General features: G+C 35.3%; 1 protein-coding gene across 11 annotated transcripts in view; it reads right to left on the bottom strand.

Annotated features, from left to right (window-relative positions):
* The window catches only part of HMBOX1 (homeobox containing 1), a 198,937-nt gene that overhangs the window by 46,870 nt on the left and 135,335 nt on the right, over window positions 1-16,732 (bottom strand). For all 11 annotated transcript variants that reach the window (XM_059176907.1, XM_059176931.1, XM_059176975.1 and 8 more), the window contains exon 6: window positions 8,687-8,840. In XM_059176907.1, the coding sequence (XP_059032890.1) occupies window positions 8,687-8,840 (154 nt within the window). The remainder of the gene's footprint in view (window positions 1-8,686; window positions 8,841-16,732) is intronic.

Here is a 16,732-nt window from a genome sequence, read left to right as displayed (position 1 = left end):
TCTTGTTCCAAGTCTAGAATCAATCCACGGAGTGTTAATGGTACCTATGACCACAGTCTGGGCCCCAGGCCTCCTCATTTAGGCTGATCATTGTCTATGGGCTTTTTGAGTAAGTAAAGATGGAAAGTACACCCCTCCTTTTTTTTTTCAGGAGAAACTACAACAAATTCACATTATTATTTCTAATTCACATTCAAGATTTTAGGATTTCCCACCAAAATTATGGCTGGCTTCTCAGCAGAAGTTGACAAGCTGATCCTAAAATTAATATGAAAATACAAAGGATCCAGAATACCTGAAATAATCCTCAAAAAGAAGAAAGTGGAAAATTCTTATATCCAGATTTCAAAATTTACTATCGTAAAACAGTAATTATAACAGTGTGAAATATAGATCAATGGAACAGAAGAGAACTGAAGAGTACCCTCAAATTTACAGTCACTGATTTTTGACAAGGGTGCCAAGAGTAATCACTGGGAAAAGAAGAGTTCTTTCAACAGTATGGGACAACTGGATAACCACATGCAAAAGAATGATGTAGGGTCCCTACCTCACATAATATGCAAAAATTATCTCTAATGGATCAAAGACCTAAATGTAAGAGTTAAAAGTATAAAATGCTTGGGAAAAAAACACAAAAGTAAATCCCGTGCTTTGATTTAGGCACAACTTTCTTAAATAAGATAATAAATGTACAAGAAGCAGATGAGAAAATAAACTGCACTTCATGAAAATTAAAAGCTTGCATGCTCCAAAGGTCATCACTGAGAATATGAAAAGTCTATCCACAGAATGGGAGAAAATATTTGGAAACCATGTGCATCAGACTACGTTGTCTGCAAGAGACTCATTTTAGACAAAAGATACCTCCAGATTGAAAGTGAGGGGATGGAAAACCATGTATCATGCTAATGGACATCAAAAGAAAGTTGGGGTGGCAATCCTTATATCAGACAAATTAAATTTTAATCCAAAGACTGTAATAAGAGAAAGATACTATATCACAATTAATGGTCTATCTAACAAGAAGATCTAATAATTATAAATATTTATGCCCCTAACATGGGAGCAGCCAATTATATAAACCAATTAATAACAAAATTAAAGAAACACATCGATAATAATACAGTAATAGTAGGGGACTTAACACCCCACTCACTACAATGGACAAATCATCTACACAGAAGATCTACAAGGAAACAAGGGCTTTGAATGACACACTAGACCAGATGGACTTCACAGGTATATTCAGAGCATTTCTTCCTAAAGTAACAGAATACACATTCTTCTCCAGTGCACTTCGAAAATTCTCCAGAATAGACTACATACTGAGTCACAAATCAGGTCTCAAATGGAACCAAAAGACTGGAATCATTTCCTGCATATTTTTAGACCACAATGCTTTGAAACTTGAACTCAATCACAAGAGGAAATTTGGAAAGAACTAAAAAACATGGCAGCTAAAGAATATCCTACTAAAGAATGAATGAGTCAACCAGGAAATCAAAGAAAATTTTAAAAAATTCATGGAAACGGGGGCACCTGGGTGGCTCAGTAGCTTAAGCATCTACCTTCAGCTCAGGTCATGATCTCAGGGTCCTGGGATCGAACCCTGCATTGGGTTCCCTGCTCAGTGAGGAGCCTGCTTCTCCCTCTCCCTTTATCTGCCACTCTCCCTGCTTGTGCTTGCTTTCTCTCTTTCTGTCAAATAAATATATAAATAAATTTGTTTATGGAAACGAATGAAAATGAAAACACAACTGTTCAAAACCTTTGGGACGTGGTTAGTATACAGCAATACAAGCCTTTCTTAAGAAACAGGAAGATTCTCAAATATACAACCTAACTCACGTTATACCTAAAGGAGCTGGAGAAAAACAGCAAATAAAGCTAAACTCAGCAGGAGTAGAGAATTAGTAATGATTAGAACAGAAATCAATGAAATCGAAATCAAAAGAACAGTACATGGGATCAACAAAACCAGGAGCTGGTCCTTTGAAAGAATTAATAAAATTGATAAATCCCTGGCCAGAATTATCAAAAAGAAAAGAAAAGGGCTCAAATAAATAAAATCATGAATGAAAGAGGAAAGATCAAAACCAAAATGAAAAAATACAAACAATTATAAGAACACATCATGAGCAACTCTATACCAACAAACTGGACAATCTGGAAGAAATGGATGCATTTCTAGAGTCATTTAAACTACCAAAACTGAAACAGGAAGAAACAGAAAACCTGAACAGACCCATAACCAGCAAGAAGTTGAAGCAATAATCAAAAACCTCCGCAAAAATAAAAAGTCCAGGACTGGGTGGCTTTCCAGGGGGAATTTAACCAAATATTAAAAGAAGAACTAATACCTAGTAACTAAATCCTAGAAGAGAACACAGGTACCAACCTCTGTGACCTCAACTGCAGCAACTTCTTGCTAGACACATCTCCAAAGGCAAGGGAAACAAAGGCACAACTGAACTATTGGGATTTCATCAAGATAAGAAGTTTTTGCACAGCAAAGAAAACAGTCAACAAAACCAAAAGACAACAGAATGGGAGAAGATATTTGCAAATTACATATCAGATAGAGGGGTAGTACCAAAAATCTATAAAGAATTTATCAAATTCAACACCCAAAGAACAAATAATCCAATCAAGAAATGGGCAGAAGATATGAACAGACTTTTCTCCACAGAAGATATTCAAATGGCCGACAGACACATGAAATTATGCTCTACATCACATGGCATCAAGGAAATACAAATCAAAACCACAATGAGATACTACTTCATCACAACAGTCAGAATGACTAAAATTAACAAGTCAGGAGATGACAGATTGGTGAGGATGCAGAGAAAGGGGAATCCTTTTATACTGTTGGTTGGAATGCAAGGTGGTACAGCCCCTTGGAAAACAATGTGGCAGTTCCTCAAAAAGTTGAAAATAGAGCTACCCTATGACCCAGCAATGGCACTGGTAGGTATTTACCCCAAAGATAAAAATGTAGTGATCTGAAGGGGCACTTGCACCCCAACATTTATAGCAGCAATGTCCACAATAGCCCAGATGTCATCATTAGATGAATGGATAAAAGAAGACGTGGTCTATATAAATAATGGAATATTAGTCAGCCATTAAAAAATGAAATCTTGCCATTTGCAATGATGTGGATGGAACTAGAGGGTATTATGCTAAACAAAATAAGTCAATCAGAGGAAGACAATTACCATATGATCTCATTTATATGTGGAATTTAAGAAACAAAATAGAGGTTCATAGGAAAAGAGAGGAAAAAAATAAAGCAAGATGAAATCAGAGAGGAAGACAAAGCCTAAGAGACTCCGAATCACAGGAAACAAACTGAGGGCTGCTGGAGGGGGGGAGTAGTAGGAGGATGGGGTAACTGGGTGATAGACATTAAGGAGGGCACGTGATGTGATGAGCACTGGGTATTATGTAAGACTGACGAATCACAGACCTCTACCTCCAAAACTAGTAATGCATTACATATTAATAACTGAATTTAATTTTTTAAAAGATTTTATTTTTTTATTTAACAGAGAGAGAGAGAGAGATCACAAGTAGGCAGAGAGGCAGGCAGAGAAAGAGGGGGAAGCAGGCTCCCTGCTGAGCAGAGAGTCTGATGTGGGGCTTGATCCAAGAACCCTGAGATCATGACCTGAGCCCAAGACAGAGGCTTAACCCACTGAGCCACCCAAGCGCCCCCTGAATTTAAATTTTAAAAATTCAATAAATAAAATGTCAAGGTACCAAAAAAAGTATTTGAAACCATGTATCTTATAAGGAACCCCTATCTAGAACATATAAAGAATACTTACAAATGAATATAAAGACCACCCAATTTAAAAAATGAGCAAATGATCTGAATAGACATTTCTCCAAAGATGAAACAGAAATAGCCAATAAGCATATGAAAAGATATTCATCATCACTGGTTAGAGAAATACAAACAACAATCACAGTGAAAATCTACTTGTTCACATACTAGGAAGATTAGAACCAGTAAGACAGCAAAACAAATGCTGGTGAGAAACTGGAACCATCATATGGTGCTCAATGGAATGTAAAATGGTATATATGCTTTGGAAATTGTCTGGCAGTTTCTGAAAAGGTTGAACACAGTCACCATATGACCCAGCAATTCCGCTTAGTACACAAATTTCATTGATGGCAGCATTACCAATAATAGATAAAAAGTGGAAACAACCCCAAATGTCCAACAATTGATGACTAAATAAATTATGAGTGAATAAATGAATGAAATCATAATAAATGAAATGAATGAATAAAATATGGCATATCTATAGAATGGACTGTTCTTTGGCAACAAAAAGAAACAGAATACTGAAATGACCTACAACATGGATGAACCCTGATAACATTATACTAAGTGAAAGAAGTGAGTCAAAAACAGCCAGGTTTGTTTGATTCCATTCATATGAAATGTCCAGACTGGCCAAATCTATATACAGGGAAAGCAGATTAATGGTTATGTAGGGTTGGGGAGGATGGGGGAGAAAGGAGGGACTGCTACTGGGTACAAGAGTTTTTTGGGGGGTGAAGAGAATATTCTAAAAGTGATTGTGGTAATAGTAGCATAATTGTAAGTACACTAAAAAGCACTGAGTAGTACATTTTAATTAGGTGAACTGTATCTCAATAAGGCTGTTATTAAAAAATACAAACAAGATAAATTTCTGTATGCACACACATACAAAAGATTATAGTGAAACAAGATGGGATTGGGAGGGAGACAAACCATAAGTGACTCTTAATCTTACAAAACAAACTGAGGGTTGCTGGGGGGAGGTGGGTTGGGAGGGGGGGGTGGAGTTATGGACATTGGGGAGGGTATGTGCTTTGGTGAGTGCTGATTCACAGACCTGTACCCCTGGGGATAAAAATACATGTTTATAAAAAATAAAAAATTAAAAAAAAAAGATTATAGTGATTTACTTAATTATTTTATGTTTATATGTTCTACACTGAAAAACTTGATTCCTAATAACACTATGATTGTCTTGCCTATATCTGTATCTACACAAATAAAAATAGTACCTGAATAACATTATCAATATTACCAACATTAGTAAAAGCAAGGTAAGATTTTTTTGTAGTTCTTTTTATTCCTAAGCTGTATCCCACCAAGACGCACAGTCAAAATACTGTGTTATAAAGTTATTCAACACAGTTCATGAATGTTTAGGTCATACTTTTGTTTCCTTTTAGTTTTTTTTAGGGGTCACCTTCCCCCCATTTCAAAGTAATCTTGTTCTATAATTACATAAAATATCTATATGGTTACAATGTGAAAACATGGTATATTTAGATGAGTTGAGCTTCTATTCTTGTTCCCTCCAATCTGTGTTTTTTTCTCTTCTATTGGTAACCATTTTATTTATTTTATGGTGTACTCCTTCATCTTAAAACAAATAAGGAAACACATAAATGATAGCCTACTATATACAACTGACACTACTTTTTTTAACATTATATTCTGAAGATCACTGTATATAAAAAGTATTCATTCTGATGGATAGAAAAATGTGAAAAAGCCTTACAAAATATTTCATAGTGATAGTACAGAAGGACACAGTATGATTTTCATTCTGTAGAAAGGAAAACTCATTCCCTTTGCTGCTGTGTAGCACTCTATTATTTGAGCCTGGGCATTCAACGTATAATTCACTGTAATTTATTCACCTAGTCCACTACTGATAGACACACAGGTTGTACTCAATATTTTGATATTATTGCAAACAGGGATGCTGTACTTACACTTCTGTCAGTTTATCTCTGGGATCATTTTCTAGAAGTGAGAATGCTGAGACAAAGGGCAAACCCGTGGGTAACTGTCCCCCAATACTATCAAAATCCTGTCCATGGAAGTTGTTACACTTTGCATTCCCACAAGCCATGTATGAGAGTGGCCATTTCCCTACAGCTCAATCAATGTGATAGGAGAAGAATAGTGTCTCAGTATAATTTTAATATGAGTTTCTCTTACTATGAATTAAACTGAACATTCTTTCATATGTTTAAGAGGCATCTGCATTTGTTTTTCTGCAGGTATCTAGTTTCTACAGAGTTGGTGGTCTTCTCTTTTAAAAGTTGTTTATATATCACAGATAATAATATGAAGCAAATACTTTTTCCAATTTTTCTTTTTCTTTTTTATTTTTACCTTGTTTGTAGATATTTTTCTCCCCAAAGCTTTTTTTTTAATGTAAATAATCAAATTTATCAATCCTTTCCCATATTTTGGATTTTGAGTTCTAGTTAGGAAAAATTTTACCATTTCCAGGGGACCTGTATTTTCTTCTACTATTTTATATGGATTCACTTTTTTTGATTCATTCAAAACTTGTTTGGTGTATGGTATGAAGAATGAATGATTTTTGACTTATACTAATATATTTGAGTAAGCCTATGAGTTTGCTGGCTTTATAGTCTATGCATGTGTATTTATCCACCAATTCAGTATACTGAAAAACATCATGCATTGCCAGAGAATTTTATATTCCATGTTAGAAAATAAAAAGTTCCACTTTCACAGAATGAAATCATACCATGATCTACTGCTATTAAAATACTCTGAGAGGCTTTTGCATTTTTGCAACTACTGGAATAAACTACATACTTTCTTACTGGTTGAGCCACGTAAGATAAAATAAAACCAAAGACAACCAATTCCTGGATTAAAGGCATTTATTAATTAAAATGAAGGTTAAAAGGTGAAAATTAAGATTAAATGAGAGTTTTACACAGGGTAAGTGCTCATATCTTTTTTCTTCTTAAAGTGGGCTCCATGGCTAGCATGGAGCCCAATGTGGGGCTGGGCTTGAACTCAAAACCCTGAGATCAAGACTGGAGCCAAGATCAAGAGTCACCGGCAGCCTCAATATCTTTGTAACTGATATTTGATCAGTGTGATTCTGTGGGCAGTTTGGTTGCTTTGGAAACGAGGTTAAATTTTGAAAATGTATTAGGAATATCACCTTTCATTATTAATATTATCAATTTTAACATTAATCTGATCTCATACTGACATTATATGATAAATGTATATTGGTATCGTCATGAAAAAATTAAATGGCAGAATCAGTAGCAAAATCAGAGCTTACAACCAAAGCTTGTTTTGTACCTGGGTGGAAAATAGATAATGCTGCAAATAATTTAAGATTGATATTATTTAAATTCATTTCTGTTATATAGTAAGTTCTGAAGAAATTTTCTGAAACAATCACAGTTTCTAAAAGAGAAAAATAAAGCAGATTTTAAATGTCAGGGCTCTGGAACAAAAAAGTCTTACTCTTCTACTTTAACTGCTCAAGCATATAAGGATTCATTATTCAATGAATGGCTTCTACTAGAACTTACAATAAAGAAACTAAGGAAAGCAACATATAACATCAATGAATAATCTACAGTCTCTTTAAGCAAACTTTTTAATTTCAACCAAATCACAAGAACAAAAACCCAGGCCTCAACTTTCACATTTTCAATCTCTGTCTACTTCAGGTAGTGATGTCTAATGAGCTGGGAGATAATCAGAAAAGAGGCAGAAAGAGAGATGGCAAAAGTCCCGGATGACATATGGTTCACCAGTGGCTACTGAAAAACTTCATTTTATAGATGATGAAGTTACTGCTCAGAGTTTGTGACCTGGACAAAGTTGCATAGCTGGTTAAATGCCAAAGCCAAACCAGGGTTTCAGTCTTTGACTCTAAAAGTCAAATGTTCTTTCCAGTTTGCCATTCGACAAGTCAGATTAGATAACTGGGGAAAAAAGTGAAACTGGTTCAATGTAAATATGTATTTTATGTTACCTTAGAAGTTAAACCCAGTTTTAAACATTCAATTCCATTCTTTTCCATTATTTAAATTATTGAGAAATCTCAATATGAAAATCCAATTGTTTTTACCCTTGCCTAATATATTCTTTTTCTCTATATTTAATCTTAGGAAGTAAATACTTTTCTAACAGAAAACATTACCTTATTGAATATAAAACTCTTCATTGAAACAAAATTCCATACACATTACTTACAGGTAGGAGACTAAAAGGGTAATTCTACTACAGGATCACCCTAAATATACTGAACATTTAATAATCATATTTAATTAATTTATACCATTTCAGATAGGAAAACTGAAGCTAAGGCCTAATTCCAGTCTAAAACATACTGAGTACTTACTATGGATCAGATACTGGTACTAGAGTCAAAAGATAAATTACCAAATCAAAGTAAAAAACACGTATTTTGAACCCTTGGGACTAAGCTTATTTAAGCCACACTCCTGATTGAAAGAAGTAAAATTTTAGTGGACTCTTATGTAAGTATTCAATATTTTTGATGAAAATAAGACTTTGAAGAGTGTTTCTAAAATACAATATAAAGATTTAAATTAAAAAATTCTTCTAAAGTTTCTGAAATTACTGAGAACACTATTAAGTTATATTCACAGATGCTAAGTCCAGTTTTATGACTTCTCATTGGTAAGATCATCTTATTTCAATAATATACATTTATAATATTCCAAAATACATTTAGAGATAGAACCTAGATCCCAAATTACTTGTCTGAAATGAAACTGTCCCAAATCTATCTAAGGTTTCTCTCTTTCCTAAGGTTGGGAGATTGCTCATGGGAAAGGACACATGTACCTTTCCATTACAGCCAGGCACTCCTTTCTCCAGGTAAATCGACTCCCTCGTCGTAGTCGGAAGGTGCCAGATGTGGCAGAGACTGGGGGAGGTGTTTGTCTCCACTCTGGGTCCTCTATTGGAATGGGGGCTGGTCTCATACTTAGTGTAGCCCCTGAAATAAACAAGACATTTTTAGCAAATATCTTGCAATTTACTAAAACCAATGACAAATATAATCATGAACTCGACAACGATAAATTTTTGTCCTTCCATTGGAAATTGCAAGCCAAATACATTTGATATTTACATTAAAAAAAAAAAAAAGTTCCCTGGGCCTCTCATAGTGCCTGCCCCATGCCAGTGCAAACTGTTGCCTTGAAACCATTGCCTACTCTTTATGCCACAGGCTATGGGTACTGAAGCAGTTTGCAGTTTGGGGGAAAAATAATTTGACCCAAACAAAAATCCAAAGGGACAAAAACTTTTCCTTAAAAAGTTTATCATTAATTACTTTAAAATGTCTTTTTTTTGGGGGGGCGGGTCACTTGTCTTTTATCTTTGTTTATGTCATCTTTTGAAATTAAGCCCAAAATCTCTCTTTAGGGAAAAAGGGAAGTATGGTCTTTGGACCAATGACAACTTAGAGTATCTTCTGAAAAATCTTTCTTGAAATTTCTATCTGACAGTTTTAACTCTTTTGAACAATATATACTCTATGATCAGAACTTTTCATTACCATTCAAAGGACTCTTCTTATTAAGAAAATGGAGCCCTTAAAGAATGTATGCAAATAGGAGATGAATTTAAAATAACCCTAATTGTTGTAAACTCTCAAAGAAAAAAAAGTCAAATGTAGCATCAAAGACAGTAAGTAGTATTTGACATTATTTTAGTCTACTAGTTAACTAAAGTCAGATCTCCATAGGTCTACCATGTGTAAAAGCTATACTGTTTTCTGTTACCTCCTGAATGTAATAAAAGCAATGGGGGGAAATGTAATTAGGAATTTTATTAATTTAGACTAGCCTTTTCTCAAACAATGAACTGCTGATGACATATGTATTCATTAGTTCACCATTTATCAACACCCCCCCACACACACACTTTTTTTTTCGCTTGCTCTAGGTTAGAAGCTAGGGGGGAAAAACCCCAAAAAAACAAAACAAAAAAACAAAAAACCCAACATTGTCTCTGACCTCTGTAGACTTATTTCAAAGTATTTAAATATAACTTGGTATGTGTTCACAGACTTCAGTCCCTGGATTTCCCACTGTTCCTTCATTCTGTATATTGTTAAATTCATCTTCCCAAAGCATAATTATGATCATAGCATTCCACTGACCAAAAGCCTTGAAAAAGTTCCCACAGCCTATGGAATAAAATATAAACTCTTAACATTGACCTAGAAAGACAGGTTAGAAATTGTTAGAATTATGTGGAATAATGCACATATTAATAAATATGTATTTATTTCTTCATAACAAGAATTATACCTTATTTATTGTACCTTGTAATTAATACCTTGGGTAGTATTTCTACCTTACTACATATAGATCTCTTTGTAGATCCCCCCTAATAGCTACATATTTATAATCTGTTATATAGAGGCCCAATATTTTAGCAAATCCTGATCTTCCTCTCCAAACCTGTTGTCTTGCAGCCCTTTCCATCTGAGTAAATGGCATCTCTATTTTTCAAATTGCTTGACTCAAAATTCTCAGATTTATCTTTGACCTCTCTATTTCTCCTACATAACATATATCTAGACCATAGCAAACCCTGTTAATTTTATCTTCAAAGTATATCCAGAATCAGGTCCGTTTATATTACTTCACTTAGCTTTAGAATAAGCCAGCATCAACTCTGTAAAGCTTAACTTTCTGGAAAGGTTCCAAACATGGCCCTTCATAATAAGTCTCACCTCCTGGTAAACATCCTCTTGAATTCTAAGCTGGTCCTATTATATGTTTTGACAGCAGAAAATGGAAACAGTTTGAGGCTAGGTCATAAGACCCTTTGCAGCTTCTAACTAGATCTTCTGTAACGCTGGTTCTGGGGGAAGCAAGTTGCCATAAAAGAAGTATGACTAACCTGAGACTACAATACTGTAAGGAAGCCCATGTTAGCCACATGGAGTGAAAGATGCCCAGCCAACCCCCAGGTGCCAACGTTGAGGGGAACAAAGCCATTCTGGGTATTCCAGTCACAGCAGAAACCATGTAGAAAACTGTATAACCCAGCAGATGGAGAAATAAGGCCCTAGGCATACACTACCAATACAGCCATGTGGTAGTTAGCCCCCAAGATGGTTCCAAAGGATCCCTGCCCCTGGTGTTCACCCTGTTGTGTAGTTTCTTTCCATACGATATACCAGGATTAGTGTGTGTGTGACCAATAACATGTGGAAGAAGTGATGATATGTCACTTTTGCCATTAGATTACAGACTACATCATGGTGTCTGTTCTAGATCCTCTATCTCTTAGATCACTTGCTCAGGGGAAAAACAGCTGGCAAATTGTAAGGACACCCAGGGAGTCCAGGTGAGAGAACTTGAAATCCCTGGCAACAGGCAGGAAGGAAACTGGGGCCTGCCAACACTCAATGGTAGCGGTCAGTGGCAGATTGTCCAGGGGCTCACAGCTCGACTACAACCTTATGAGAACTCTGAGCAGAACCATCTCAGCTAAACCACTCCTGGATTTGCCACCCACAGAAACTGTGAGATAATAAATGTTTGCTGTTTTTAGCTGCTCAGTTGTAGCTTAATATGTTGTACAATCATATAAAACAAATATGAGATATTATAACCATCTCCAGTTGTTTATTTCCCCACATTCCCCAACATACTGAGTACTATGAGTATTATTCTTCACATTTATAAATTTGGCAGGCAAAAAAATTTCTTTTAATATAGAGATTTCACTATTGGTAAAATAGTATCTTTTGTTTACTGAACTTTATATATCTTTTCTTGTGAATTTGTATCTTTTATCTTTTCTTTTGAGTTATTTATCTTACTGGTGTATTGAAACAATACCAATTGCTAGTCACACAGATTGCAACTTTTTTTCCAGTTTGTCTTTTTATTTATGGTGTGCTTTCTGATCTTAAATTTTATGTAGGCACATTTGTCACCCTCTTCTTTTGTGGTCAATATGCTTTGTATCATTCAGAATATTTTTATAGTTTTCTTATTGTTTAAACCCTTAATAGATACATGATTTCCTATTGTATATGATGTAAAGTAATTATTTAACTTCTTAAGTATTAACTTCTTCCTCAAATGGACAAGTATGTCATCACACAATGCTTTAGAGATTCATGGCTTAAATGTATGGCAGACTATGGCCAGCTGCCATAGTTTAAATAAAGTTTTATGGGAACATAGCCATACTCACTCATTTACATGTTGAATTTATATCAAAGTTTTACATATACATTGCATTTGCATCAAAGTTAACAAAGTTTAGGCATAAGGAGAAAATAGAGGGTTGGAGGATTTCAAAGTCTTTGTTTTGGTGCTTTTCTAAATGCAAGCAGGAATTTCAGCATAATAAGGGCTCTGGAATCTACCTAAGTTACATTATGTAAATTTTGCTCACTAGTGATGATAAGAGGGCCAAAGCAGAGCCAAGCAGATATCACTGCTGAACAAGACAGAGGTAAAAACAGATTGGGCAAGGCAGTAGGTCCCCTCATTCAAAGCCTGGTTTCTGTTAAAAGGATATTTTTAGGGCTTTAGTGGGTGAAGGATAGGGAATAGGTGAGTAAATTATAATTAGTAGGTTGCACTGTAACTATGGCATCTTTTCTTAGTTAAGGGATAAGTAGGTATAAATAAAAGAATACAAAGAATCTTAATCATGGTAGTGGGGTTTATTGGTCATGTAACTATTTTTCTTTATAATATTCTGTATTATACAATTTTTCTATACAAAGGAAATTTAGGTGAAATAAATTAAAATACTTCAAAAGAAATCAAGGAAACTTATGCACAGATGGGTGGAAACTCAGTAATTTCAAACTCGTAAACATACTGAATTTGAAACATAATATTATCACATTACTTTTGAGGTTTTTTTCCCCTTGCTCCTTTTTCTTTTTCAATGTAGCAGTATTTAAAAATAGCACAAGCAGCATTCTGGAAACACTCCAATAAACACGGATTTGTTCTAGAAACCTTAGTTAATCTTGCTCTAGTTAAAGCGATGGAGAGCAATGAATAATCCAAAAATGGGTTCAAAATTATAGACTCTGACAGAAAAATACAAAGATACTAGAATACAGAAACAATGTAACTTTAAACCCCTCTGAAATAAAATACGGGATTTCTGGATTGGCTATGAAGAACCCACTTTTTGTTTCTCCTTACAGTAATTTTCCTTCCAGAAACATTTTTTTCCCCATCTTGTATCTGGGCTCTCATTAAGAACAAAACTTTGCACATTAATCCAGCAACTCTAAACCCAAGAGGAAAAAAGTCTTTTCCTAATTTGCTGATAAATTTCTAATTTTGATAAATGTTCTCTTTGCATATATGATAATTTTCCTATCAGGTTTACTTCTGAGTGAGCCTTTGCCAGTCAACTAATAGAATATGACTACAAGCATGTCATTACTATCCTGTTCACAGAAATTAGCTTCTCCAAAAGTAATTTTTCATCATCCCCTATGTCACACACATGATTTCCCTGAGGTTCTGACACTCGGCAATAGTGAAGGGAGGAGGCATTACTTCTGATCTCCAAATTTACTTCATATGTTTGCTGTATGAGCCTCCTGGCAAACTTTATTTGTTTAATTTAGAAATAGGCAGAATCAGTGCCATGAGCCAAGAGGAACTCAGCAAACCCTGTCTGCTATAGTAATGTTTAAATTAGACAAGGGAAAAGATTGCTGAGCTTAATTTGATTAAATAAAGGGGTTTCTGATGTCAACCATGCTGAATTTAGTACCCATTTCTTTTAAAAAATGGGCATTTTCTTGTAAATGTTTTCATAAGAAACAAGATAAAATGTATTTGATCAGTTTCCATCAGTCTATTTTATTCATACTCCTTGGCAGGCTTTGGGGTATGCTGTGAAATTCTAATGATGGGTCTGTTTATCAGAGAACTACAATGTATCTATTGGATTATCAGTAAAAATAACCTAAATACCACTCTATTATTTTTCTTGCTGAGTTCACTTCAAGAGAGAAAAAAAAAAATCCTGCATCTAAATAGATCCAGAGTGAAGAGGTTGAGAAATAGAAGAACTTCAATGACGATATACAGAGAGAAAAGCACTGAGCCCAAGAATAGAGATAGAGAATGTAGAAACATTTTTTTATTTGTTTTCTAAATACTTACATTTAGAGAAAAGAAAAAAAGTACTTTTTCGTTTTGTGATTTTCCTAAATTTTGCATTTCCCCCCCAGAATTTAGCAATGGGACGGTACCATTTACATTTATTCCGATGAGCAAGCAAAATTTGTGAAATAAAATCACTTCCTATTAATAAGGAGGTCTGAACCACGTGAACCTAGGTTCTTCAGTTTTTTTATATCTTGAAAGCTGTTAACAAAGCAGATTAATCTCATTTCTGCCTCTCTCTCATTCCTTCCCTTTCTTCTTTCCCTTCTCCCTCCCTTTCTCCTTTTCATGAAACTTTATATGTACCTTTTGAATACATAGTGGAAGTACAAAATTCATAAAGACACAAAAGGCTATACAGTTAACAATCCCCCTGCCATCCTGTATTCCCAGTCTCTCAAAACTTCTACAGAGCCTTCCTTAGCTCCAAATACAGTCTGCTAGAGATGTTCTAATGTTTACATGAGCATATACATGTATGTGTTCCTTCTATGTAAATGACAGTATACTGGATCTATTGTTTTGCATCTTACTTTATTCCCTTATGAATTTGATATTACTACATATAAATTCAATTCATATAAAACCCTCCTTTAAAAAAATATCTATATAGCCTCCATACTGTTCCATTGTACAGACATATCATTTATTTAACTGGTTTGTGACTGAGGGACATTAGGCAGATTCCAATCACTTCTGCACTGACCTGCAAGGAAGATTCTCATGTACTATAAGCACCTAATGACTGTATAAGTTATTTTTAGGTGCTAACATAATTTTAGTTCATCAAGATGATCCAAACAGAAGAATAGTTTCAAAGTATCCATGGAGAAGAAACAATACAATTCTTTAGCTAAAATGAAAGGTTATTTTATTTTTTAAAAATTTATTTATTTATTTGACAGAGAGCAAGAGAGCGAGAGAGAACACAAGCAGGCCAGGAGACAGAGGGAGAGGCAGACTCCCTGCCAAGCAGGAGCCTGAAATGGGGCTCGATCCCAGGACCTTGGGATCATGACTTGAGCCAAAGGGAGAGGGTCAACCAACTGAGCCACCCAGGCACCCCTCAAAGGTTATTTTAAAGTCAACAAAGCCTCACTTAGAAAGAATTCTATCAAATTAGGTCTTACAATAAAGGTAAAAATGCAAGGAGTAACTTCTAAACATTAAATTTTAGTCACTAATATCTGATTACTGTTGATGCTATGAAAACTACCAACTGACAATTACAAATTATCCTCTTCTCTTCAGCTAACATGTCCTATAGAACCCTTATGGACTTGGTTTACAAATAAAAAACAGAAAGTCCTTTAAAAAAAGATAATCAGCAAAACTTCACTGAAAACCAAATGCATATAGTCAGGGGAACTTATTCTTTTTTATTTATTTTTAAATAAACTATACACCCAACATGGGGCTTGAACTCACAACCCCAGATCGAGAGTCACATGCTCCACCAGCTGAGCCAGGCCAGGAATTCCTAGAGGGAAGTTATTCTTAAAAGGAAAGAAAGCAACTCCTCATCAACAGCTGGATGAAGGCTGTTAGTCCTTTCCCATTTTCCTGTTTCAATGCCCTAGTTCCACCTTCCATCAGTTTCCTGATGATGGTTTAGCCTAACTCTGGTTCCAAGACAAACTGAAATAAAAAATAAGATCAAAAACAAATAATTTTTAATAAAAATTTAATAGTTTTTTAATAAAACAGCTTTAGAAAAACATTATATCACCCAGAGCTAAAAACTGGATTCTGATAGCAGTATTCTGCAGTTGGCAGTGCTATCAGATCAGCTGCAGGGGCCTAAGAGCTACACCTTAGTCCCCTTCTGTTTTCTGATGAATTCATTTTCCTGGTATCCTAGTCCCTGCCTGGGATTGAAGCCCAGCCTTGAAATCCCAGGGGAATGAGAATTTAGCCTCACCAACTTGATTAGATTATATGTCAAGGCACTATTTTAAGTGCTAAATCTGAGAGACAAAAAAAAAAAAAAAATCCCTTCTCTTATAGAGGCTGATTGCCTGACACAGTTGGCTAGTTTTTGTCCTTCAAATTCTTCACTGTTCTGCCCTATACATTTTTGAACATCTTGACAATCTCTTTGGTGCTCCCCACCATGGCAATCAACTGCTGCAAAGTGACCAGGTTTATGAAAGCCCTAGGTACAGTTCCTTATTTACCTAGCCAACCCTTTGCTATTAGCTGCTCCATTAAGCAGACCAAGTGCCAAGTTTTTGTTACTCACCATCTGATTTGCTTTGCTGTGTGTGAGTCATGGGAGAAGTGATATCTTTGGAAAGACTGCTTAGAGCTAAGTTTAAAGTGTTGCTTCAAGTATGATTTAGCTTAAGATTGTCAAATAATGGTAGCCTCTAGCCACATGTGGCCATTGAGGACCTGAAATTTGGTTGATCGGAAATGGTATGTGCTTCAAGTATAAAATACATACTAGATTTAAAAAAAATCAGTAGAAAATAAAAGAGGAAGGAAGGAAGGGAGGGAGGGAGGGAGGGAGGGAAAGAGAGAGGGGGGAGAAAAGGGGGTGCCTGGGGGCTCAGCCGGTTAAGTGTCCAACTCTTGATCTCAGCTCAGGTCTTGATCTTAGAATTGAGTTCAAGCCCTACACTGGGCTCCACCCTAGGTGTGGAGCCTACTTTAAAAAAAGAGAAAGAAAGAGGTCTCAATAATTTTTAAAAGTACTGATTAAATGTTG

The sequence above is a fragment of the Mustela lutreola genome, chromosome 1 (assembly GCF_030435805.1).
Source record: "Mustela lutreola isolate mMusLut2 chromosome 1, mMusLut2.pri, whole genome shotgun sequence".
Taxonomy (NCBI): Eukaryota; Metazoa; Chordata; class Mammalia; order Carnivora; family Mustelidae; genus Mustela; species Mustela lutreola.
Note: the sequence above shows the minus strand (reverse complement) of the source record. Positions and strands in the feature narration are given on the sequence as shown.